Source organism: Pyrenophora tritici-repentis, chromosome 3 (genome assembly GCF_003171515.1).
Source record: "Pyrenophora tritici-repentis strain M4 chromosome 3, whole genome shotgun sequence".
NCBI lineage: Eukaryota > Fungi > Ascomycota > Dothideomycetes > Pleosporales > Pleosporaceae > Pyrenophora > Pyrenophora tritici-repentis.
The window spans coordinates 527,943-553,666 of NC_089392.1; the positions used below are offsets into that span (position 1 = coordinate 527,943).

The 25,724-nt window shown below is 51.9% G+C and overlaps 10 protein-coding genes across 10 annotated transcripts; 7 read left to right on the forward strand and 3 right to left on the reverse strand.

Moving 5' to 3' along the window:
- Window positions 1–875, forward strand: PtrM4_075900 (Sin3-associated polypeptide Sap18; the record flags this gene model as incomplete). The annotated part of the gene is made up of 2 exons (XM_001940557.1): window positions 1–89; window positions 140–875. 2 exons carry the CDS (start codon window positions 1–3, stop codon window positions 873–875), a joined length of 825 nt encoding a protein of 274 aa, XP_001940592.1.
- A 986-nt stretch (window positions 876–1,861) lies between these two features.
- Window positions 1,862–2,556, reverse strand: PtrM4_075910 (MARVEL domain containing protein; the record flags this gene model as incomplete). Its single annotated transcript, XM_001940558.2, has 3 exons — window positions 1,862–1,952; window positions 2,008–2,339; window positions 2,386–2,556. 3 exons carry the CDS (start codon window positions 2,554–2,556, stop codon window positions 1,862–1,864), a joined length of 594 nt encoding a protein of 197 aa, XP_001940593.1.
- Window positions 2,557–3,863: 1,307 nt separating this feature from the next.
- PtrM4_075920 (Amidase domain containing protein) lies at window positions 3,864–5,677 on the forward strand (the record flags this gene model as incomplete). The annotated part of the gene is made up of 3 exons (XM_001940559.2): window positions 3,864–3,901; window positions 3,968–5,357; window positions 5,411–5,677. The coding sequence occupies 3 exons, from the start codon at window positions 3,864–3,866 to the stop codon at window positions 5,675–5,677; spliced, it is 1,695 nt and encodes a 564-aa protein (XP_001940594.1).
- Window positions 5,678–6,586: 909 nt separating this feature from the next.
- PtrM4_075930 (GFA domain containing protein) lies at window positions 6,587–7,147 on the forward strand (the record flags this gene model as incomplete). Its single annotated transcript, XM_001940560.2, has 3 exons — window positions 6,587–6,672; window positions 6,754–6,895; window positions 6,953–7,147. The coding sequence occupies 3 exons, from the start codon at window positions 6,587–6,589 to the stop codon at window positions 7,145–7,147; spliced, it is 423 nt and encodes a 140-aa protein (XP_001940595.1).
- Window positions 7,148–7,329: 182 nt separating this feature from the next.
- On the reverse strand, window positions 7,330–7,947 carry PtrM4_075940 (MsrA, Peptide methionine sulfoxide reductase; the record flags this gene model as incomplete). Its single annotated transcript, XM_001940561.1, has 2 exons — window positions 7,330–7,682; window positions 7,746–7,947. 2 exons carry the CDS (start codon window positions 7,945–7,947, stop codon window positions 7,330–7,332), a joined length of 555 nt encoding a protein of 184 aa, XP_001940596.1.
- A 2,328-nt stretch (window positions 7,948–10,275) lies between these two features.
- Window positions 10,276–11,014, forward strand: PtrM4_075950 (DUF4360 multi-domain protein; the record flags this gene model as incomplete). Its single annotated transcript, XM_001940562.2, has 3 exons — window positions 10,276–10,365; window positions 10,417–10,716; window positions 10,772–11,014. 3 exons carry the CDS (start codon window positions 10,276–10,278, stop codon window positions 11,012–11,014), a joined length of 633 nt encoding a protein of 210 aa, XP_001940597.1.
- A 524-nt stretch (window positions 11,015–11,538) lies between these two features.
- On the forward strand, window positions 11,539–14,663 carry PtrM4_075960 (KIP1, Kinesin protein; the record flags this gene model as incomplete). The annotated part of the gene is made up of 4 exons (XM_066106209.1): window positions 11,539–11,732; window positions 11,784–12,023; window positions 12,075–12,309; window positions 12,357–14,663. 4 exons carry the CDS (start codon window positions 11,539–11,541, stop codon window positions 14,661–14,663), a joined length of 2,976 nt encoding a protein of 991 aa, XP_065963147.1.
- An 830-nt stretch (window positions 14,664–15,493) lies between these two features.
- On the forward strand, window positions 15,494–16,611 carry PtrM4_075970 (Qor, NADPH:quinone reductase and related Zn-dependent oxidoreductase; the record flags this gene model as incomplete). Its single annotated transcript, XM_001940564.2, has 2 exons — window positions 15,494–15,615; window positions 15,711–16,611. The coding sequence occupies 2 exons, from the start codon at window positions 15,494–15,496 to the stop codon at window positions 16,609–16,611; spliced, it is 1,023 nt and encodes a 340-aa protein (XP_001940599.2).
- Window positions 16,612–17,118: 507 nt separating this feature from the next.
- On the reverse strand, window positions 17,119–22,686 carry PtrM4_075980 (ras GTPase activating protein; the record flags this gene model as incomplete). Its single annotated transcript, XM_066106210.1, has 3 exons — window positions 17,119–18,080; window positions 18,127–19,548; window positions 19,599–22,686. The coding sequence occupies 3 exons, from the start codon at window positions 22,684–22,686 to the stop codon at window positions 17,119–17,121; spliced, it is 5,472 nt and encodes a 1,823-aa protein (XP_065963148.1).
- A 1,044-nt stretch (window positions 22,687–23,730) lies between these two features.
- On the forward strand, window positions 23,731–25,706 carry PtrM4_075990 (GuaB, IMP dehydrogenase-GMP reductase; the record flags this gene model as incomplete). The annotated part of the gene is made up of 3 exons (XM_001940566.2): window positions 23,731–23,917; window positions 24,082–24,390; window positions 24,565–25,706. 3 exons carry the CDS (start codon window positions 23,731–23,733, stop codon window positions 25,704–25,706), a joined length of 1,638 nt encoding a protein of 545 aa, XP_001940601.1.
- Window positions 25,707–25,724: the final 18 nt, after the last annotated feature.

Genomic DNA, 25,724 nt, shown 5'->3' on the forward strand with positions numbered 1-25,724 from the left:
ATGGCAGCTCCAGCCTCAGAAAAGGTTGACCGACAAACAACGACGCCGTTTCTCTTGCGCCTCTTCTTCAAACAAGGCGGATTTCACAGGTATGCATATTTTCGCCTATTCGTCGTCGTCGCATACTAACAAGCTGCAGATTAGATGAATTTGACCCTACCCTACCCCGCCTTCCAACCAATGTCCAAATCTACACATGGCAGAGCTGTAGCCTGAGCGAGCTGTGCAAGCTGCTCTTCAGCGCCGTACCAACTCTGTTACCACAACCTTACGCCGGATCGCGCATTGCATTCCGACTCGTATACCCCGACATACAAGGCTCCAATAGACCTGGCGCCCCAGGACGCTTCATATCGCGAGACATAGGCTCAGTCATTGTAGGCGCACGGTCAAGGAACAACGACGATGACGACGACATGGATATGGAAGTCGCAGATGCCGCTACTGTAGCAGAGGCGCTTAAGCAGCTCGACGGCGACCCAGAAAAGACGCTTGCAGACGTCAAATTCCTCGTTGGCGACTACATTGCATGTGCAATACTCCCACCACTACCTGATGGCAGCGTGTCAGCTGCGCCTCCACCGCTAAGTGGGCCTGGCAGAGGTCCGCCTCCTGGAGGATATGGGGGTCGAGGACGTGAGAATGGATTCGGTGGACGAGGAGACTATGGTGGCTATGGAAGGGGTGGGGGTAGTAGATTCGACGATCGGAGAATGAGCAACGGACGTGTGCCGAACGGCGAATGGAGAAGAGGTGAGGCGCCGCCCGAGAGGGAACGAGAACGAGAGCTAGGCTTTGGCAGGGGAGGGGCAGGTCGAGGGCGCGGGGGTGGAGACGACTGGCGCGAACGCGGTCGTGGAAAAGGACGGTGGTAGACACAGCATCCTTACTGGGAGCACCCGGGTAACATGAACTACTTGACATACTAGCATTTCATGTCGCCCAGGTGGGAGTTACAAGGTGATTCCAGGGAAAATGGACATGGAGTCATAAAAATTTGGCTTGGGTGTATGGGAACCAGTTACTTGAGGCACAGTATTACTCAGCAGCATTAATGATGAGTTGCCCTTGGTCAGTCGAGAACTACTAGCTGATACCATGAAAAGAATTCATACCACATTACCTACATCTTACTCCCTTTAAGTCACCGTTGATATTCGCCTTGTCTAGGTAAAATCAGGTTATTCGGGAAAGAGACGACTTACAAAGTCGACAAAGTACAAGCTTGCACCAGCTTGAAATAATCATATTTACAATTATGCTACTTTGTTACCCCCAAAATCATTATTACACGTTACACTTCAATTTTCAATCGGAACTGCCTCTCTCGGGCCAAGTACTAGATATATCCTGTTTCCGCCCGTCAGCAACTAAAGAATGGAGACATATCTGGATAAATTCACGTTACGACTTGTCCGCGACGGCTTAGCAAACAGCATTGGTTAAATTCTGGATACCTATGGATTAATTTTGCGTGACTAAAATAAAACTCAAAACACTATGACAGTGAATGATGGCGATATCAATACAAGCACCGACAAAGACGGAACCCCAAAGAATGACTGTCGAACACTTCAAAGCAATACACGACACATAGCTGATGATGATGACTTGATAAATTTGGTTTTATACGGGCACCTAGTCCCAGAAAATATCCATTAGGATTAGCAGACACTCAATGTCTGAAGAAAAGCAGATGATGAAGAGAAAACGCCAAACTCCATCGCAATGCATACAGAATTTGTAGTTTAGATGATGACAAGGAAAGATGAGGGAGAGGGGGGCGAAAGGTTGGCAAGAGTCGCTGATTAACAGGCCATTCCTTTTTTGCTGGTTCGTCGTGAACTCATGACCTTTGCATCTAGGCCTCCTCGACAGTCTTGGCCGGCTTCTTCATGTTGTTCTTGTACCACAAAGTAGGCAAGAGAGCGCAAGACACAGTAAAGAGAATGCTATGTCATATTAGTAAGATGCCAAAAGCCATGTATGATGAACGGATAAACTTACCAAAGAGCAATAGCCATACCCCACACGGTCTTGGCCTGGAAGCAGTTGCTGCGAGTAACACCAGCCCAGTGACCCAAGCTGGAGACAGACTTGTTGAGGTTCTCAACCGTGGCAGTGACAAAGGCGCTGGCGTACTGTGCATCGATTTCCGCAGACGACTTGCCAATGACGTAGCAGTTGAGGAAGGACATGGGCTTTCCGAGAGTAACTGCGCAGACGATGAAAGCGATGAGGAGGAGGGAGTCGACGCCCGTCATGATGAGAAGACCGAGGTTGGCTTGCGACCAGTAGTAGCCGATGCTGACTATGATGTAGAGTGCTGCAATGCAGGTCTAGAGAATGTTAGAATCGTCTGGTTTGCTGTTTCATTGCACTTACCACACTGAGTGTGCCGACGAATTCCTTGGGTGGTTCAACACCGGTTGTGACAATCATTTGGACAAAGTTGGAGCAGATGCCGATGACGAGGATCATGCAGATGGCCTGGAGACCGCGGACCACGACAAACATCTTGGAGAGAGGCATAGCGTTGTAGCTTGGGACAGGCATTTTGGCTGATGTTTTGGGCTGTTGATAGTCGAAAGAGTGTGACTAGAGTCGGGATGTCGAAATGAACGGACGAAGTTTTATTGTGCAGGAAGGAATGGATGGCGATCTGCACAGCAGAGATGTAGTTGTTTTGGTGTTGTAGTAAGAAATTGAAGAATGAATGAGACCCAGATAGGAAACAAGGAAATAAAGAGACAGAAAAAAAAAGAGGAAAGGGAAGTGAGTTGTGTTGATTTGATTGTGATGCGTTTGATGACTATTTTATCGACGTCGTCCAACTCATCTTATACATTTCAGATGTTGATACCTACCTCAACAAGTCCTCGAAAACGGAATAGTTAATCGCGATGCTATTCTTGTTCATCGCCTGTCTGGACCACAGTGGTTTCATGGTATCTCGAGTAGTCGCTGGACGTACCAATGAGAAGCCCGGAGCGGCCATGGCGAGAAAATGTCCGAGCGGCGCTTCGGCGGCTACAGCATGACAAGTGCAAACATCAAATCTGGGGAAGCCATTCAGGTACGGACATTTGGAAAGGTACCTGGGGGATCTAGAGCCACTGTTTGATGTCTAGATCGACTGGCTGTGAGGTCTTGTTGCGGCTGTCGCTTTGCTTCCGCGGTCCCACATCGACCTCCCGACCAGCCTCGCGCGCGGGAGCTATGCACGGGAAATGTTGAGGCTCAATCAGATGCGCGAACAGTCGAAACATTGCTGCAAAGGATGGTTCTGTGCTTTGGTGATGGCGTTGCTGAAGAAACGCGTGTTCAGATGAGAGGACGGTTGGCTGGCACGAGGTTATGCTTGCTTGCGGAGCCGGTCCACATTTCCATGGACTGGTCAATTGACTTTAGACCTACGACTCAAGACGCTCGATGCGCCGCTATCTACAGGGTGGAGTGTCGCTGCTGTTGTCGGATGTCTGATGCGGTAGTTGTTGCTCCTAGTGCAGCGCGCGTGCGATAGCGGCATAACAGGACCTGGTGAATAGCCAAGCCGGTACGTTGGAGTTTGACTCCACGTGCTCTTCTATATTATAGAGACACTGGACACGTCTTTGTTCGCGGTAGGGCGTATTTGACATGAGGCGTCGTGATAGATGATAGGGAGCTCCCCGCTCTCGACCTCGGGTTTACTCGGATGCGGCAGGTACAGCCGAGACAGCTCTCCGATAACGAGAGCGTGATCGCATACTCGCGGCTTTTTCATGAATATATGTATCCGGTCACTGCCAATGATAGTGGGGGAGCGTGAGTTTTGATTCTGTGCCAGATCTTCCGACAGCATCTACATAATTGTGAACATCATGGGTCTTCTGGAATATAGACAACATAAGGCCGACTGGTAAGTTGGACCAAGCTTGATCAACCCCACACAACTCCGACATGACGCGAACTGACCTTTGACCAGTAAACGAAAGCAGTCGGAACGAGCCTCTAAGATTGCGACACTCCCCGCACCGTACCTGTCCCCTCTGTCATCTCAAGAACGGTCTATCCTCGGAAGACCAATCCAAGAGCTTGTCCAGGATGTACACAAGCAAATCACCAGTCCCGTCGACATCTTACGTGCATACGGCAAAGTTGCCATAAAAGCACAGGAGAAGACAAATTGCCTGACAGAGATACTATTTCCAGAGGCAGAGGAATGGGCAGAGAAGGAAATCAACCTCAAGGGTCCGCTTGCTGGTATTCCGGTATCATTGAAGGACTCTGTACATGTCAAAGGCTTTGACACCTCTGTTGGTTATACGAAGAATGTAGGAAACCCAGCAGCCGATGATGGCATAATGGTGAAGATATTGAAAGATGCTGGAGCAGTACCGTTTGTCAAGACCAATCTGCCTACGACTCTCCTCTCCTTCGAATCGACCAACGACGTCTGGGGCCAGAGCAAGAACCCACACAATGATAAATACTCTCCGGGTGGCTCAACAGGTGGAGAATCGGCGCTTTTGGCATTTGGTGGCAGTCGCATTGGTATTGGGTCAGATGTCGCGGGCTCAGTTCGCGCACCCGCACACTTCTCCGGTTGCTACTCGATTCGATGCTCAACAGGACGTTGGCCAAAGATAGGCGCGAACACGAGTATGGCCGGTCAAGAAGGCATTCCCGCCGTCTTCAGCCCAATGGCCAGGACACTAAACGATTTGACGTACTTTACACGCAGTTTCATCCAGATGAAGCCTTGGACATACGACTACAGTGTTCACCCAATAGAATGGAGAGAGGACGTGGAGACCGAGTACAGAGAAAAGAAGAAGCTACGCATAGGCATCATGCGCACCGACCGCGTTGTAGATCCATCACCAGCATGTGCACGAGCTCTAGACCAAACAGCCAAAGCACTTGCAGCTGAAGGCCACGAAGTCTTTGATGTCGAGCCCCCATCGCCATACGAAGCTCTGCAGATAGCCTCTCAACTTCTCATAAGCGACGGCGGTGATACATTCATGGCACATTTCCGGAGTGGAGAATGGAACGATTACGGTGCTGCGCAAATGGTGTCGTACATGAAGCTCCCTCGCTTCGTCAAGTACGTACACTACCTCTACGTAAAGTACATCAAGGGCGATGAAATCTGGGCTGGCTTACTCCGAGACTGGAACCCCAAGAACACAACCGAGTATTGGAAGCTTGCTTTCAGGCGCGAGGCTTTCAAGGCAAAGTTTTTCAAGTGGTGGGCTGAGGAGGTTAAGATGGATGTCATGCTCACTCCGCCGAACGCGACACCGGCTGTGCCGCATGGTGGTATGCACGATGCAGTCAGCAGCTGCGGTTACACGTTTTTGTTCAACTTGGTAAGCGTCGTCATCTTTCCCATACCCTTGGTTCATTGCTAACGTTGGATCAGCTCGATTACTCTGCTGGTATCATACCAGTAACACATGTTGACCCGGCCAAGGACGCGCTTCCTTCGACTTTCAACGCAAAGAAGTTGAACGGTGTTGCACAAGGGGCGTATAAGCACTATGATGCTGACAAGATGGCTGGTCTACCGGTTGCTGTGCAGGTGGTGGGCAGAAGATTAGAAGAGGAGAAGGTGCTTGCTATTATGGAGCGAGTGGAGGATGCCCTTGATAAGCATGGCGGACGATATGACTTGCTCGAGGTTGAGTGAAGGCGATTAAAAATGGTTGATACAGTTGCTGGCTGATTGTGTTTTGCTTTTGATTCAATGTATATCGCGGTGGAGCATTTGACTTTGGGAGTAAAATCAGACAAGGAGAGAGATACTGAAGTTTCAATTCACCTCCCTTCCCATCTTCTAGCGTGTACAGAAGAAACATCATGGCATTGATGGCATCGATCTAGCCAGACGCGCTTACTCCGATTCTCGAACACTCCATCCTTCCGCCCTGTCGTGCCTGGATCCGTTACTGCATAACATTTGGAATTCCGTCCAATCCCGCTACATCAATGGGAACACGCGTAGGACCGACCCACAACAGCGCAGCATCGAGCTACCAGCTAACTACTGCTGCCGTCTGTCCCGCTTTCGTCATGGTGCCGATCGCGTCCCGAAGCTCTTTCCCCCACCTTCAACATGGCCACAGCTCCCTTCAGCATTCCAAATAACTCTCAACCTCGGGATGCCGTGTAAGCTTGACTACGGACCAGCGGGCCCGGAATATGGATTCCCGTATGCCGTCTGTATCTGCCATTGGAGCGTCTGCTTGGGGCTGAATGTTAAAGTCCGGGTCGCACAGGCCTGAGGATGCATGTACGATGATGCACTACGCCGCTCTTTCTTTGACAAATACCTGCATCGGGCATTACGGCGAGTGACTCCTGATACGCTGGCTGCTTGAGCCTTCCGATAGGAGCGCGGGTCTGATTGGGAAAGGAAAGAGTAATTGAGAAAGCAGCAGCAGGCTGGCGGGTCTTGGTGGTAAGAGGGAGCCCTCCCTCTTACCTGGAGGTCCACGGGTATATAAGCTCCGCAGCCTCGAGGACCTTGTTGTCCAACTTACATCACACTCCAAACTTCATCACTCAATCCGGAAATACCTAGCACCGATTCGACAAGATGACGGACTTTATGGGACACTGCCACTGCAAGCAGACCGAGTTTACTGCTACGCTGCAGCAGGATCAGCAGGCCCATATTCTTTGGTAAGTGGTATTCCTGGTCTTTTACATTTAATGGACGGTATGCATTACTTGGTTGGAATTGGTTCTAACCATATACGCCAGCCATTGCAACACCTGCAAAGACCTCTCCGGCTCAGCCTACACACTCAACCAAATCATCCCCGCCAAAGCGCTCAAGATCACAAAGGGCGACGACCTCGGCAAATACACATACAAGGGTGACTCTGGCAAGAGCGTTCACTGCGTATGTCGCATTCCATCCCGGCATGTTTGGCATTTTCTTCATGCTAATGCTTTCTAGTACTACTGCAAGAACTGCACCACCCATGTCTACCACGTTCAAGAAGCCCTCGGCCCTGACAACATTGTCTTGAGGACAGGATTGCTCGACGAGGGTGTCAAGAACTTCAAGCCTGGTGCGGAGATCTACGGCAAGGACCGTCTGCCATGGGAGAAGGAAGTCGCCCACACCTTCGATGTCCTTCCACCTTCATAGATGCATGAGGTTGTTGTATGACACATGTCTATGCCAAAATTCAACCAATGAATAACATGACGTCAAAACCAGCAAGCCTTTTTGTGAGAGTGCACCTTGTTCGCCGTGAGACATTGGTTGAAATCTATTGCTCTATGTTGAATATCCAAAATTACTCATCTCCTCTTCCGAAGTCTAGGTACCTAATCCTGTAGCGGTGGGAACTTCCTCAAAAAGTGGCTCGGGCACTCATAACCGCCTGGGTTATGGTCCAAGTACAATTGATGGTATTGTTCCGCGTCCCACCACTTGCCTGCAGGCAGGATCTCCGTCGCCACATCGCCCTTCCACCACTGCTTGTTAACTTTGTCCGTAACATCTCTCGCAATCTTCTCCTGCTCGGCATCGTGGTAAAAAATGGCCGATCGGTATTGTGTGCCAACATCCGGGCCCTGGCGATTTGCAGTCGTAGGATCATGCATCTTGTAAAAGAACTCCAACAAGTTGCGATACGTGACTTTCTCGGGGTCGTAAACTACTTGCAGCGCCTCGGCATCTACCCTCAATACGTTAGCTTCCTACATTTTAAACAAGAAGAAAGAAAAGGAATAAAACTTACGACCCGTCCGTCCACTGCACACGGCCCTATACCCCGGGTTCTCCGTATCACCACCAATATACCCCACGCGCGCATCATAAAGGCCCTTGCCCTTGTACTCGCGACGAAACATGTGTTCGACGCCCCAGAAGCAGCCGGCGGCTACGGTGGCGGTTTGCGCGCCCGAAGGCACCGTCATGGGTTGTGCGGGCGCGTTTGACATTGTGGTGAAGGGGCGGAAGAACTTTGTCAAAAAGGACATGGAAAGGTAGGAGAGGAAGACTAAGAGAAATATAGATAGGAGCTTCAGATTGGGCGGTTTGGTGGGTGTGGGTTATAGATTGGGAGGAGTGTGTTTTATGCGCTTTTTAGGAAGTTTGCCGCTGGGCAATTGGACCGCGGCGATGATGACATGGAAGAGAGGGACTTACAAATCGAGGGGATGGATGGGAGCTTCAGCCACGCGGGTGGCGGGGTATTTCTGCCGAGGCGAGGAATACGGGGAGCGGCGATGCGATACGCCCCGAGTTCTTTACCTACTTTTGTTGTTTTCTCTATCTTGCGACTTGAGTTCGTACTTTTTTCATGCTGGTGTTGATGTGACACGTTGTACCTTCCGTCGTAGCGTGAGCTTTCAGCCAGCCAGCCAGCCAGCCTCGACAACGCGCTTGGCTCAGTAACTTACTCTTTTACCCGGAAATCGGTCACCTCAACCACTTGTCCGGTCGCAGCTAAAGCGAAGAGCGCCCTCTCATCTCGGTCTTCGGGCTTGTTCCAGATGTCCGGCTGGATCCGCTGAGCTGTCTTTCTTACCCAGGCAGTCCTTGCCACTGCGACGAGCTTGTCGAACCACCCAACCTCAGTAGTCCAGAGCCATTATCGCCAGGAAGTACCACGACACACCTCGATCAGCAAATATCCACCCATACTGAGGGACAAGCCATTGTGCTGCCTTCTCGGTCGATTTTCCGTGGAGTGGTTGAACAGGCAGGTTGTCGGCACGGATCCTGCGTTCAGTCTCATCGCATGGACTTTATCGTGTCTGCGGGTTCGAGTACTATCACCATGGTACAGAATATCCTCGCTCGTCGTCACCAACATGAGTGGAGACAGCAACGCACTCATATCCAGCTCGATGGTCCAATGGACTTGTCTCCCACGTATCGTTCGACCGGCTGGACTTGTCGCAATGGTCTGACACGATGTGTGTAATCAACACTCAATCTATCCGGCTTGTAGCTTCACGCCGGCTGCACTTCTCCCTCTTGAACCGGCAGTAGTCGTGCGAGTTCATACGATACATCCGGAGTCGTAGCCTAGTCCCATGTCACGAGCTGCAGCACTACCATGTCAGCAGTTATTTTTGGGTATTTGGCTCTACCACGGCAAACTTCATATGTGCCCCTGCAGATTATTCTCTTCGCTAAGATTGATTATGACAGGGTCTCGAGCACCGATGGAACGACAAGCTTTAATATAAGGTTAATCTACGCGCCAAGAGCTGTATCCCGCTCACGAATCCACCACCAGGCACGTCTTATAATTCACTAGCAAAGCCACTCAACCAAGAAAAAGACAAAACTTTCGGCCTTCTGTTCCGCAAACTCTCCCGTTATCGTATTACTTACGGGATCGCTAAATGAAAATCACCGGCACTGTGGAGAACCCCTCACTGCTCACGGCGTCTCGTCAACTCTCTACATCCAACACCCAGGCTCGATGTTGCTATTCTGAGCTCTGTACCCTTGAACTGATATCTATTGTAATTCAAATTCAATCTATTTCCCTGTGCTGGCCACGAGAACCTCGGATGCAAAGCACAAGCGAGTATGCAACTCGCTTCCAAGGGAATAATCCAGTACCCTATCTGTCAACTGATACACGATAGCCATGCATTCTACCAACTACAAGCCCGGAATTCGTATCTGCCATCTAGAAACTATCAACCCAAGCAACAGAAGCGCCTCAGAAATAGAGATGTTCCCGTCGGCAAACAACATCCGCACCCAGGTCGCTAATATGGCAGAATTCTATTGGCAGAACAATCGCCTTTGTCAAGGTTTCGATACAGCATGCTTAGGGATCTCGATATGAATTTTACCCATCACTTTTGTGGGTGTGGGTGCGGCATACCGAGCGGGATGTACTTGGTACAACGCTATCGCGTACCCCAGGTATTGGCACCTAGCGTTCAGGCCAGCTCCAGATGCAACGTAGTGGAGTCATACTACACCTTGTCAAAAACACGAACTCACCTGAGCAGCCTTGAAGATTTTGGGCCTATGAGCATGAGCGACCCGTCGGTTCAGCCGTACTCGATATTGCCAGTAGGTCTTGGCAAGTACTGTAGTTCTCGGTCGTAGCTCGTGTCTGCCAGGAAGGTGGTGCCGTAGGAGTGGTTATAGCACATGGAGTAATAATAGGTTGCAGACGATAGGTATATAACCTGGTTCATGTTCCTCTGTATAATCCTCACCCAGCTTTTACTCTCGGTATCACCTCATCCATCTGCACTGTATATCTCCAGGCCATCATCATCTAAATCATCAACATGAAGTGGCTCTTCACTCTACTTTCTCTCGCAGCTGTGGCCCCTGCTCTCCCCACACTTGATCTCGCAGATGCTCCTCCACCAGGCTCGGTATGTTGTCTCTCACCAACCAAGTGTAGAAAATGGGCTTAGACAATACAGGTCACGATTCGCGGTGTCAGCTATGGAGGAACCGGCTGCCCCCAGGGTACCATGAGCTCCCAGATCAGCAGCGATAGGACTATCGTAACGCTCATCTTCGACTCGTACATCGCCTCAATTGGCCCCGGCATTTCTGTAACCGAGCAGCGAAAGAACTGCCAGCTCAACGTCGACATCAACTACCCCGGAGGCTTCCAGTACTCTATCCTCTCCGCTGACTACCGCGGCTACTCTTCCATCCAAAAGGGTGTTACTGGTACCCTCAAGTCAACCTACTACTTCTCTGGTCAAACTGCTCAGGTAAGATACCATATAATCCCACCTAGCATAAAGCAACTCCTAACACAAATTCTAGACCAGCACCGAGTACACTTTCCAGGGCCCAGTCAACGGCGACTACCTCAAGCACGACGAGGCCGACAGCACGTCGGTTGTATGGTCGCCTTGCGGAACCACTGGCATGCTCAACATCAACTCTCAGGTCCGCCTGACCAGCTCAAACGCCAGCGCCACTGGTCTCCTCACCACCGACTCTACTGACCTGAAGTTCACCCAAGTTGTGTACGTCCAGTGGCAGAAGTGCACCACCAAGGGTTAGATGGCTGATTGTGAGTCGATGTAGGCCCAGCAACATGACTAGTTTGCTCAGTGTACAGGGGCCCTGGGTATTCTGCACTGATGACTTCTTGTGGAGGAGGTGCCCTCAAAGGGGTTGATGACTTGGTTCTGCTTTTTCCATGCTTTTTGATAGTTAGGATTTGTCTAAATGAGATGCGCATCTCCCAATCCGTGGTTCAAACCTTGAATATTGTGGTGTGGTGATGTTCGGATCAGCGCGCCCGACCAGTGAAATCAGAGGCCACGAGACCATTCAGGGCCGCCACGTCGGAAATTATGGAGATAAACATCAGGGTCTTGGCACCAGGGTCGCGGTTTCCGCTTTTAGATCCCTGTCTGTTTACTGTGTAGCCGTGCGTGCAACAACAGAAGTTACGAGGTGGCTCGTCGTCATTGAGCACAACAGACCGCACCACAACACACACTCCTTTGCCGCTCTTTCCACTACGCTCTTCAGCTGCACTCTGCACCCGACAATCATTTTCTTAATTCTAGGGCGCAATCATGGCCGCCGCGGGCGCGTCGTCCATCTCCGTCACCGTACGAGTCCGCCCTTTTACAATCCGAGAGGCGGCGCAGGTGACGCGGAATGACGACCCAACTCTGTTCCTCGGCGATGGCTCTCTGGCGGGGCTGCCGGCCCCAAAGATACACAAGGGCATTCGACCTGTCATCAAGGTCATGGACGAGAAATGCTTGTAAGGGTACTGGGATACCGTCTCGAGTATTAGAGGCTGACATGACGCTAGGATTTTTGACCCTCCTGAAGATAATGCCGTTCAAAGGTTTGGACGATCGACAATAGGGCCCCAGGGAAAGCGAGCAAAAGACGTCACTTTTGCATTCGACCGCGTCTTTGACGACACAACTTCACAAGCCGATGTATACGAAGCCACCACCAAGCCTCTGCTGGACAGCGTGCTGGACGGCTACAATGCAACCGTCTTTGCATATGGTGCTACAGGTTGTGGAAAGACGCATACCATCACGTAGGTTCCAATACATCACTCAAGCCTCTGCGCCAGACTGACTCGTCACAGGGGTACATCGCAACAGCCCGGAATCATCTTCTTGACAATGCAGGAATTGTTCGAAAAGATTCAAGAAGTACAGGAGGAAAAGGTCACCGAGATCACGCTTTCCTACCTAGAGATTTACAATGAGACGATTCGCGATTTGCTAGTAGAAGGCGGGAGTAAGCAGGCTCTTATGCTGCGCGAGGATGCAAACCAGGCCGTCTCAGTCGCTGGCCTTTCTAGCCATCGACCACAGAACGTGAGTGGGTAGCAAACGTGGCCTCTAGAGAAACTAACAATGAGCAGGTCCAGGAAGTCATGGATATGATTGTCCGTGGCAACGAATACCGAACCATGTCTCCCACGGAAGCGAACGCAACCTCGTCACGATCACACGCTGTGCTCCAAATTAATGTCTCCTCTAAAGATCGCAACGCTTCCGTCAACGAACCCCACACCATGGCTACCCTCAGTATCATCGATTTGGCAGGAAGTGAGCGAGCAAGTGCTACAAAGAACCGTGGAGAGCGTCTGACGGAAGGTGCCAACATCAACAAGTCCCTCCTCGCCTTGGGTAGTTGTATCAACGCTTTGTGCGACCCCCGGAAACGAAACCACATTCCGTACCGTAACTCCAAACTTACACGACTGCTCAAGTTCTCGCTCGGAGGCAATTGTCGGACCGTCATGATTGTTTGCGTTAGTCCGTCCAGCGCACATTTCGACGAAACCCAGAACACGCTGCGATATGCCAACCGCGCAAAGAACATCCAGACCAAGGTCACCAAGAATGTGTACAATGTCAACCGCCACGTCAAGGACTACCTTGTCAAGATTGACGAGCAACGCCACTTGATTGAGGAGCTGATGAAGAAGCAGAAGGATTTCGAGGGCAGCGCATTCGTCAAGTTCCAGAAGCAGAGTGAAAAGAAGGATGGTGTTCTCCGGGATGCTGTGATACGCTTACGCCAAGCTTACGCTGATTCGGAGCCCGACCGCAAGGAGCGGATGAATATGTCCAAGACCCTGAAGCAAGCGGAGAAGCGTATTTCACTCATTTCATCTTGGATTGCCGCATTCGACAACGTTAAGGACGTTCGGGAACACGAGGAGATGCCACCACAAATTACGGCGATGCGAGACACTGCAGTCGGCATTTCGGCAGAGCTCGAGCAGACGCGCCAACATTGCCACCGACGATTGGAACGTACCGTCTGGACCAGCAAGATGGACACTGCGTTGCAAGTTGGATTGAGGGCGCTAGCGGAAATTGACGGTAACACAGATGGTCATGATGCTGCCAATTTGACAAGAGAGTATGAGCTGCTCAAGTCAAACGCCGACCGCGAACTTCTCAATGCTTTGTTGGATCAAGAAAGAGGAGGTGACGCGGCGATTGTCCAGGTGCTTGTCCAGGCGCACATTGAGACAGTCACAATCCTCAGCCAGATCACTCAGATGGATGAGACCGAGGCAGTTGATGCTGCACGGAAGCTCATCACCAAGATCATGAACTCGTGCACAAATGCGACTTCACAGGCTATTCGGCCAGATGGCGGTTTACCGGTAACTGAATTCTTCCAGCCAAGCTCCAGGGGCACACCAAAGCGGAGGAAGCCTGTAAACATCATGGCCCCATCTCCGATGAGGCCATTGGCTCTGCCAACACTAGCCGACGCATCGCACCTTACTGCGTCACCTGTGAAAGCATCGCCGCGTCGAAAGAAGATCCTAGGAATAGCGGTGAAGAAGGGTGTTCAGTTCTCGCCAGCAAGGAAGAAGTCGCCATCCAAGACCAAGCGCGGAGTACGCTGGAGGGACGACACGGAGAACGGAACCCTTGCCGAGTTCCAAAAGACGCCTGAACCCATTCAAAGCTCGCCCGCAAAGCCAGTTAGGCCACCACCAATGTTTTCCACGGGTATTCCTGTACCGACATATGACTCGGGTGGCTCTTCACCCATACCCACACCACCAAAGGCCTCTGTCGACCTCAAGGGTTCGTCAAGATTCGCACTTGGCGCCCTCTCGAAACGCTCGGATGGCTCACCTGGTTCCCGTGTCAACACCTCATACACCTCAGACTCTGATAACGCGTCTCCGCTGCGCGAAATCGCCAGCAATACGCGTACCTCGGCGTTGAGTAATGTAGAAACTGCCTCTTCAGAACATGTTCCAGAGGGCAACAGTGGCCACTCCAGTTCCGAAGAAGAGAAGTGGACAGCTGCAGATGCCCGCCAGATTGGGCATGCTATGAAGAGGCGTTCATCAACAAATGGGGGTTCAGTGCCCATCAACCGTGCTCAACGGCGGCGCAGTCCAACAGCGGCAACCGTTGGTAGTCCGCCTAATGAGAACTCTCTTCTTTCGGCGGGTGCGGCACGTCGCATGGTCAAATCAAACCACGATACTGACTGGAAGAATAGCGTACTCAGCCCGCGGGTCCAACCCATCATGAAGGCTGCCGTAAGGCGCACCACCATGGCCAACGTTGGTGACGATCGACCACGGGAAGCACCACTCGGTTCGAATACACGTGCGCATGTGCGCGTTATTAGCAATTCGTCGCAAAGAGGTAGTCTAATGCCCAACTCTAAGAGTGTCTGGCGTTGATTGACCACTCTTGCTGACGCCCAACCTCAGGAGATTGGAGAAGACACCGTTGGGGTTTTTAGCATCTTTCTCTTCTTGCTGTCACGTCTTTTCTCGATTCCACTCAACGGGTTGTCGCGTTACACAGGGTCTTTGCAATGTCTATCAAGCCCATGGATGTTACTCCCTATAAGCATTAATGATTGTATGGGACGGCGTTTGGATTAATGTTCTGCCCATGGCAGTGATTAGAGTTGTTTTGTTGTTTTTGGCTTCGCGCTGCGTTGAGAGACTTCGTCTCTTCGTCGCGAATTTTTGATACGTTGTATACTCCTTGTGTTTTACAGCATATTTTCAAGTCATGATCAGATATCGTCTTCTTTTCTGCTGAAATTTCGATTTCCTCATTTTTTCTTCGATATGACACGTTACCTATGATTTCTCAAATGATATACCCTGGGGCGACCGTGAAGGATTGGATACGAAGGCACGGAATCGGCCAATCTCGGCCATATGGCCGGACTTGGTACTCCTCATCGACTAACCAACACTCCACCCCTCTACCCCACATGCGTCATTGATTGTTAATACATGCCCATCAACGCCTGTCGTGGTGTGATAGAGTCCGGGAATACTCCGGACGAATGAATGGACGAAGGAAAAGAGGAAATAGGGCGAAGAAAAGGACCTGGTGTTTGCGTATAAAGATGTCGCCGTTCCCCGACGTCTTGCTACTACTACTAGTCCCTTGAAGACGTCATTACTCAACTATCTACAGTCAATTCAGATCACGGGACCTACAGCAATATCAATCGAGGCTGCAGAAAGAGATATTTGTTATAGACGACAAGATGAAGGAAGCACAGGTTGCACAGGACCTAACGGTCACTATCAAAGATGTGCCAATGCCCACACCAGGACCCGACCAAGTCGTCATTAAGGTCATAGTCAGCGGTAGTAACCCCAAGGACTGGTACGTTCTACAGTCGAACCTCACGATCTCCCCCTAGAACAATAAAATGAATAATCTCATCCAAGAGTCAACCCCCATCTAACCTCACGCCCCAGGAAAATCCCCGCCTACAACATGGCACCCAACACAAACTCGGGCGACGACATCGCAGGCTACATTCACACCGTCGGCGCAAACGTCTACGAATTCAAGCCGGGTGACCGCGTCGCCTCCTTCCACAAGATGCTCACCCCAGGTGGTTCGTTTGCCGAATACGCCGTCGGCCACGCCCACACCACATTCCACATCCCGGCGTCCGTCTCCTTTGAAGCCGCTGCCACCATCCCCCTCGCCGCCATGACAGCGGCTATCGGTCTACACCAACGCATGGGTCTGCCTGATCCGTGGAGTGCTGCAACATCAACGCCAGAGAAAGAAAAGACGCCGACGCCATTACTCGTCTACGGCGGCGCCAGCGCCGTCGGCGCATTCACCATCAAACTCGCCCGCCGCGCAGGCATCCACCCCATCATCGCCGTCGCCGGCCGCGGCATCCCCTTTGTAGAATCCCTCATCGATCACGCCGCCGGCGACACAATCGTCGATTACCGCGACGGCGACGCGGCTGTCGTTTCTGGTATCCAGACCGCGCTTGCTGGGAGCAAATTACACCACGCCTACGACGCTGTGAGTGAACATGGGTCGTATACTAATATCGTGCAAGTGCTTGAGCCGGAGGGTCAGCTTGTGTTGGTGCTTCCCGGAAAACAGTACGAGGGTATTCCGGAAAGTGTCAAGATGCGGGTTACGAGTGTGGGCGAGGCGCATGGCGGGGATGCGGATTTTGCGTTTGTTATGTTTAGGTATCTAGCGAGGGGGTTGCAGGAGGGCTGGTTTGTGCCGCATCCGTACGAGGTGGTGCCGGGTGGGTTGGGGGGTGTGGAGACGGGGTTGAGGAATCTGAAGGAGGGGAAGGCGAGTGCGGTTAAGTATGTTTTTAGGGTTGGGGAGGAGTGATAGTGCGTTGGATGGGGAGATTGATGGAGGATGTGGGTGCAAGTCATGTATGTATATAAGTATATTGAGATTTATATTTTATGTGCCGCAGGGGGATATATATGCCATTTCGTCAAAGAGCAGCAACACAAAGCGTGAGATATAAAAAGGTATTGAGAGAAGAAGAGAAAGAAAAAGAGAAGAGAAGAATGCCAGTCGTCTTCGTCGTTTTCTTCGTCAAAAAAGAAAAGGCGACAAGAATCATCATCATGGTTGTCTCGTAGACCGCATGACCAAAAAAAGGGTGTGGGGAGAGGGAAGTTGTGAAAGCAAAAAAGCCCAACAACACCCCAAGCAGGCCACCAATCAACAGCCAAAAAAAACCCCAGCAAAAACCCGAAAAAGGTATACATGCAAAAACACCGCGTAACCCCAGCCCCAGCGCCCTATTGTAGCGAAACCGCATATCTGTCATCATCCCAAACATCATGTGCCCATCTCCACCACCCTACCCCACCTACCTCGAACCTACTCATCGCGGTAAAACTTCTTGAAAATCAAATGCAAGAACAAATTAACATTAACCCTCGCGACGCCCTCACCCGCGGCGGCACCCCTCGCGCCCTCACCAAACAAATTCATAAATTGGTGATTATCGAACTGAGCCTGCAGCAGCCCATCAAGCGGGACCTCAGCAAACGCACCAGGAATCATCATGGACCCTTGGGAGCCCTGAATCTCAAAGATACCAGTCTGGTTGCTTGAGATAGTCATATCGAGGCGATCCCACTGGCGCTCGTGGTAGCCAGACCACGAGATGAGGATGCCCTTTTCAGCCAGGTTGCGGGCCGAGTACTTGAAGGAGCCGAAGCGGTATTCGCGACCAGAGTTTTTGAGCTCGCGCTGGTGGTTGTACTGGCGGGTGAAGGGGAGGAGGAATTTCTTTTTTCCCTTTTTCGATTGCAGGGTTACCATGGCTTGCTCGATGTAGTCGTTGTAGGATTTGAGTTGGGATTCGAGGAAATGCGCCTTCTCGTCTAGCGCTGCGAGCGTGGTGCGCACGCCTTCCAATTCCCTGGCGCGCTGTATGCGTCTTCGGTGCTTGGTGCGGATGTCGAGGGCGATGGCGTTGAGTAGATCTTGGTAGTTGTTGGTGTGGGTGATGCGGCCTGCGCGTTGGAGCTGCACCATGTTCTCAAGACAGTACTGCTTGAGTGTGGGGTAGTCGAGATCGAGCACAGAGTTGGAGCCCATGTCGGTCGTGTAGGTTGAGGCGGCGGAAGAGCGGACTACATTGTTTTGTTTCCGTGTTCGGTCTTTCCGTTGTGCAATTATTTCTTCGCGGACAAGCGCGTCCCAGCGGTCTTCGTCCTCGGGGGTGACGGGCTTGCACATGATTTCTGTAAGGTTCGCGCCCGTCTGGACACGGATGATGTAGAGGACGTAACGCTTGGTCTCCATGAAGAGAGACTTGATCGCAGCATCGGGATCTAGACATGTTAGCAAAAGCCAGTAAAGTAGAATAAGAGTGCTTACCCTCTTGCTCGTGGTACTTGGGGTTCAGAGTCAGGGTGATTTCGCTAGCGCTAACATGCAACAACTCATTCTCGTTGTTCTTAGCGCTACCAAGCTCACGGATGACCTCACGAAGGGGATCGTCTTGCGAAGGGCAAAGGCTCGATAGATCGTCGATGACAAGGTTGTGGATGGCAAAGACATCGGCAAGCTTGATGTAGAGAGTTGGCTTTGTCCTGGCGAAGAGATCGTTGAACTCGTCAATCTCGAACTGAGCTTCTGCAGGACGAACGTTGATCATGTTCGACCAGATGTCTTGCAGACGATCAATGGCCTCGGTGATGTAGCTGTTAAGAGGTTGTAGATAGATGTCTTCACCACCAAACAGCTTACCAACCGCGATCTGACTCAGCACCTTACCGACGGCTCCAAGGTTCCTGTTCATGACTGGTGACAACCCGCGGTCTACCACACCCCAGTGCTGGGGTTGTAACAGAGCAGGCTGGATGTATGACTTCCACGCCCAGTGACCTGTTATTTGCAGCAGCTGCTCTTGTGGCTCGTAAGGGAACTTTGCCCGGAGCTCCTCGAACATTTGCTGTGCAATGTATCGTACGCCGTACGGCATGCGATGAAGGACCTCCTCGAACGTGGTGAAGTACTGGTCAGCAACATCTCGCAAGTCTTGTAGGTTGTGAATGAAGGTTCCACGCGTTTCGGGGTCCTTCAGAGCTACGTCACGCGAAACGTTAGGGTCACGACGACTCCGTTGACCAGTTCGCAGCTCCTCGTTGTTGATTGCTGAGCGGTAGATTTGCATGGGGTCGCTCTCCAGATCTAGGTGCTCGTTCTCGATAATGTTTTCGCGGATAACTGTTCCAAGGACCTCCTTGAGGAACTTCCGGTCCCTTGGAGACCGAACGTAGTTGGCGAACAGCTTGGTCCAGAAGAAGTTTCCGCGAAGATACTCGTGCAGCGACGCGCATCCCTCAATCTCCTCTTTCAAAGACCGTGTCAGGAGCTTTAGTAGCCAGTACTCTTCCCTGCGCTTCTGAGCCAAACCAAACAGACTCATAGTCAGCTGTTCAATGCGCTTAGTATCACCATCGGCCAGACCTTGTTCGCGAACCCGCCTGAAAAGTCGTGCCAGATATTGCGGCTGGGTTTGCAAAACAAAGAAGAGCTCCTGGTACTGTTCGAGCTTCCGACGAGAGTTCTTGTTGAGGGCTTTGAGATCGAAGGGGTCCTTTGATGAGATGTCTTTGCTGCTGAGTAGAGTTCCGACATTGCCACCAAAATGCTTTTGATGCTTGACGACTTCATCAAGAGTAATCTTGTTCTTTACAAGCAGCGCAATCTTGATGTCGAGTTGATCGACGTACTGCTCGGCGAGTTCGTTTTGTCGTACATGCTGTACAACCGTTTTGCGCAGCCGCTCAAACTCTGGAATTACGTTAGCTGGGGGCCGTCTGAAATCACAAGAAACAACTTACCAATCTCTTCATCAAAGTCGATGTCGTTATCGTTGAGGAGATGTACAAAATTCTTGACTGTCGAGACAGGAGGGTTGGTTCCGCTTGTCAAGCTCTTGTAGGCCTCACCCTGTTGTCGTCCACGGATGAAGCTCTGTACTTTGATGACCTTCTCCATGTTCTCCTTGTAGAACTGCTGCTTTTCGGCAAACTTCTGTCGGATGATCAAACCACGCGCCATGGTTTGTAGCTCCACGATGGCTTCCTCGTGCTCCTCTACCTGACCGAGCTGCAGACCAATGTGCATCCGGAGGAGCATACCCCGTGCGATAGACTGGAAGTCGATGATTTCAGGTTCCTGTGCGTTGAGCTCGCACAGCGTATCGTACGTGCGTTGGCGTACCACGAATGCCCGGCAACCTGATTGAAAATCAAGTATAGTGGTGTTCTGTGCCTGGAGTGCTTTGAGATCAGAAAAGTGCCTTTGTCGTGAAAGGAAACCACGAATGACTGATTGTAGAGAAAGAATGGCGCCTTCTTGGCCGTCTAGTTGGGCAAGGATATCAGCGACTTCAGAACGCATCTTTCCTCCTCTTGCAACGGCTTGTAGATCGGTGATTTGAGGAACTTCAGCTTGAAGTGCCTCTTGAATCATCTTGACAGAGCTCCTCAACACATTGGCACGAACTTGAGACTGAAGACCAGACCAATTGACATTGGTGCTTACCAGCTTCTCCTGCATTGCGGTATTCTTACTTCTAGCGAGGAGACCTCGCGCGACAGATTGTAGAAGAGTGACCATGGATTCGTTTTGACGAAGACCTTCTTGCTCTGTACGCATCGTCTTGCGAATCAGTAGGGCTCGTGCAGCAGACTGTAATTGAGTGATCATGGCTTCGCTTTGGCCGAGGCCTTCCTGCTCCGTACGCAGGGATTTGCGGAGACGCATTGCCCGTATAGCGGATTGGAGAGACGTGACCATGGTTTCAATCGGACGGAGACTTTCTTGTTCAGTGTGCATGGATTGGCGGACAAGCATTGCTCGTGACATGGCTTGTAGCTGCACAATGTGAGCTTCGTATTGTTGTAGCTCGGCCCACTCCCGATCTACGTGGAGTCGAAGAAGGGCACCGCGAATCATAGCTTGAACGTTTACGACAGAGGGTTCAGTGTCGCGAGTTTGTTCGTATCGGTCGCATACACGCATTCGTTCCAATGCTCCTCGGATCGCCGCTTGGAACTGCCGTATACCATGCTCGTGTTGCTCGATTTTCGACTTTGTGTACTGAACTTGCGCCCTGGCCTTGCGTCCACGGAAGAGATTCTGCACCTTCAAGACTTGGTATTCCTTGTCATGCCAATACTGCTCTTCACCCCGTAGCTTAGACCGAAGTAGGAACCCCCTGGCAGCACCTTGCAGGGTGACGGCAAACCGTCGCATGTCCATACGGTACTGGGAAATTTGCCGGGCCCAGTCGCCGCGAATGCGCGCTTGTAGATCGACTATGAGGTGCTCATGGTCCCAGAGCTCCTGCATCAGCATTCCAAGGCGTATTCTTACTAGTGCACCCCGTATCTGTGCCTGTAAATCTAGTATGGTATCTTCATTCTCGGCTAGTTCGCGATCGACGCGATCTTCCTCCGACTCCACCGGCTCCGGCTCAGGTTCCGGCTCGACCTGAAAGTTTGTATGCATGCCGGAGAAGTTGGGCATACTAACGCCAGATTTGTCCAAGCCCTTCTGTGTAGCCTCCAGCTCGTGGTCTTCGAATTGGAGTTTACCAACCAAGTTACCGATACGGAAATCTACAATGCCTTTTCGGAACAATAGCCACGACAAGGCGTGTATACAGTAGATGACTTTTGGCACATTCTTCTTCTCGTATAGATCAACCAGCTCAAAGCGAAACAAATCGGGCAATTCGACTTCACCCAAGAACTTGAAGAAATGCGCGTAGTTGTTCGAATGTCGGTACTGCAACTTGGGGTCGCGGAAAATGCGCAGTGGCTGCCCTTTGATAGCCTGCACAATCTCGGCCAGAGTAACACCGTTCCGTAATGCCTCTTCCAGTTCTACCACAGGCGGAAGATCGGTCTCGATGATGTCCTCCATCCACTCCTTTGCTTCTCCGATATGACAAAGATATTCGTACGCTTGCAGAAACTGCCGTTGTTGGTCCATCCAGTTCCGATTCGACCACGTAGATGCCACCTTCTTCCCCCGATCAGCATCGGTCCTCTGTAGCCTCCTCCGCCCATTGAGACCCACAACCTGCTGCTCCGGCGACTTAATGGCGAAGTCCTCATCGTTTCCCGCCTCGGCGAACTTGGACAGGGTACGTAGATGCAGCGTAGACGATTTTTGGAAGCTCTTAAGTTCCGGTCGTTCCAGATGAGTTGACAAGGGTCGTGACGAGTGATCTCGAGTTGGCGCGCGTACAGAGTCATTTCGGGACACTGCTAATGATAGTGGGCGCGGTTTCGATGGCGGGGAGATGGTGGACCCATCGAACGGGGAATAGATGTTCTCGATACTATGCGATCGCATATGGTTACTGGCGCGGGTCGGGCTGGCTGTGGAAGGCCGCAAAAGCTTTTCCGGGGACGGTGGATTCGAGAATGTTGGCGGTCGTGATAATTTTTCGGGCGACGGCGGACTTGAGAAAGTCGGCGTCCGTGATATCTTTTCAGGCGACGGCGGGCTCGAGAAAGTGGGCGGTCGGGATAGCTTCTCGGGCGAAGGCGGGTTTGAGGCGGTTGGGGACCGGTAGATCTTTTCGGGCGAGGGCGGGTTCGAAGGGGTCTGCTGAAGTGGTCGCAGCGCCTTTCGCATGCTAGAGTACGTGTCGCCGGGGTCAGCATCTCCCGATCCAAAGTAGTCTTCTGAGCGCGGCCGCGAGAGTGCCGTGGCCTCACTCAGGCCGCGGCGATGTCCGCCCAACGACGCAAATCCACCCGACGCATTGCTAGACTGCGTGCTCGACCGGCTCGGGGGATATTGGGCGGAGCCGTTGGACGAGCCGTTGGAGGCTGTCGAGGTCTGGCGCAGCGGGGAAGGCGCTGTCGATGGATGTCCCAATCTTGTCCGGGGTGTAGTCAGGTAACTCATGGCGAGCGCAACCGTGGCAGCATGTGTCGTACAGAACAAAGAACAGCGGGTAGGCGGGCGTGTTGGTGGAGGCTCAGTCGACCGTCATGGAGGCCCACGATAATTACAAGAGATAGGTATGGGTGCGCCTGCCGTGAAAACAAGGATGTCGATTTCGATTGGGACCAAGCGACAATCCAGAGCCCTGCGACCAAGCGCGCGACCTGTCTCTGCACGGGCAAAGAAAGTAATGAGGAAAGCGAAATTGGGTATACTAGATGAAAGACGGCGGCGTCGAAATTGAGCGCGGACTTGTGCTGTCCAAAGCTTTAGCTCGTGTTTACTTCGGGCTGGAAGTGCTGTTGTCGAGTCAACGATGTAACGTGGATTCAGAACGCCACACCTGCCAGCCCACCGCCTTACCAGCCCCACGCCACGCCACGAAAATCTCCCGTCTGCCGCCTCGCCTCACGTTACGTGCATCTGCATCGGAGCCTTTGATGTCTTGCTGATGTTTCTGCCCTTGCTTTTTCTTGTTGTTGACCACGCCGCCGGACCGCGGGGACGTGTGCACCGTGCAGTCCCAATGACCCCTAGCATCGCATCACGTGCATGCCATCACCCGGCTTGCAGACTCTCTCCCAGCTGTTCGTACATGTATCGTCGCAATGACTATGGGCAGACTGTAGGGCGACAAGTACCGCACTTTACCGCCGCGGTCATCTGCAACACCACCCTTTGCACGGTCGACTGCCGCACCCGACTCGATGTTAGCGTACCCCTTGGATAACGTCAAATGTAGGCGCACTGGCGTCCGCTGACTCTCGTCTTTCCCATCACCACAAACATTACCGCTTTCGACGCGGCTGTGGACACGCTAAAAGGCGGGGTCACCTGATACGTAATCCTTGGCGCCCGAGCCCACTGAAATTCTTTCTGGCCCGACTGAACTTTTTCGCTTTTTTCTCTTGGGAAAGCTCGCAACTTTCCCCGGCCAGTGTCTTTTTCAAAGAACCACGGTCTGTTTCTTCAGTGATACCCCTTACTTATACCCTTTCTTTTACAATGCCCATTTCCAACGGCGACGCCATGACAAACACGGCTTCAGACGCCCTGGACCACACCAAGGCTCTTGAGATTCTCAAGAATGAGTACCCAGAGCGCGATGGCATTGACGTCAAGACGCTCATCGACTCCAAGAAGAACGGTGGTCTTACCTACAATGACTTCCTCATGCTTCCCGGGTACATCGGTGCGTTGTCCTCGCATTTGCCGCATGTCATTTTCTAAGCTGGGATACGTCATGACGGGAATACTGCGTCGGCAGTAAACCGTACAGACTTCCAGTACTGCACATGGTCTTCTATGGCTTCGGTTGTGCGATAGGCATTCGTACAGCATCCTAACATGCCATAGGCTTCCCTGCCGCCGAAGTCGCCCTTGATACCCCAATCACGAAGCGCATCTCCCTCAAGACACCCTTCGTCTCCTCGCCCATGGACACCGTCACCGAGCACAACATGGCGATTCACATTGCGCTTCTTGGAGGTCTCGGTGTGATTCACCATAACTGCTCTCAGGATGACCAGGCCGAGATGGTGCGCAAGGTCAAGCGCTTCGAGAACGGCTTCATTCTCGACCCGGTTGTCATCTCTCCTACTACCACTGTTGGAGAGGCCAAGGCGCTCAAGGAGAGGTGGGGATTCGGAGGTTTCCCTGTCACTGGTAAGTCCGCCTCAAATCTTACCCCATACTCGCATTGTGATGATTACCTTTTATTTTTAACTTTCGTTCATCCGCAACGATTCCGTCGTGCTGTGGAAAAAATACCCCTGACATGCTCACTATTGCTCTGTTTCGCATAGGCTTTTGGAGATCATATGCTAACAGTTTGCAAAGAAAACGGTACTCTCCGATCCAAGCTCGTCGGTATCATCACACCCAGAGACATTCAGTTCCACGACAAGCTCGAAGACCCAGTCACCGCCGTCATGTCGACCGACCTCGTTACTGCCCGCCACGGTGTGGAGCTCAAGGAGGCCAACGATATCCTCAACAAGTCCAAGAAGGGAAAGCTTCCCATTGTTGATGAGAGCTTCAACTTGATTGCGCTCCTGTCGCGATCTGACTTGATGAAGAACTTGAACTTCCCGCTTGCATCTAAGCTCCCCCACTCGAAGCAGCTGATTGCCGCAGCTGCCATCGGTACCCGACCAGAAGACAAGATCCGTCTGCAAAAGCTCGTGGATGCTGGTCTTGACATTGTCGTTCTCGACAGCAGTCAGGGCAACAGCATGTACCAGATTGAGATGATCAAGTACATCAAGCAGACATACTCTCAGCTCGACGTGATTGCTGGAAACGTAGTCACTCGCGAGCAGGCTGCTGCTCTCATCGCAGCTGGCACTGATGGTCTCCGTATTGGTATGGGTAGCGGAAGCGCCTGCATTACCCAGGAGGTTATGGCTGTTGGACGGCCGCAAGCCACCTCGGTATACAACGTCACATCTTTTGCCAAGCGCTTTGGCGTACCATGCATTGCGGATGGTGGTATCCAAAATGTCGGTCACATCGTCAAGGGTCTTGCCATGGGCGCATCAGCTGTCATGATGGGTGGTCTTTTGGCTGGTACCACTGAGTCGCCTGGAGAGTACTTTGTTAGCCGTGATGGTCAGCTTGTCAAGGCCTACCGTGGTATGGGCAGTATCGCCGCCATGGAAGACAAGAAGGCTGGTGGCGGTGCCGCTGACTCCAAGGCCAGCAACGCTGGTACTGCGCGCTACTTCTCTGAAGGTGACCGTGTCTTGGTTGCCCAGGGTGTTTCCGGGTCTGTCCAAGACCGTGGCTCCATCACCAAGTTCGTTCCTTACTTGATGGCTGGTGTTCAACATTCGCTGCAGGACATTGGCATCAAGAGCCTCGCTGAACTCCACGAGGGTGTTGACAACGGCAATGTGCGATTTGAGCTCCGAACTGCCAGCGCACAGGCCGAGGGTAACGTGCATGGCCTACACAGCTTTGACAAGAAGCTCTACTCATAGGTGGCTGTTACAAGTGGT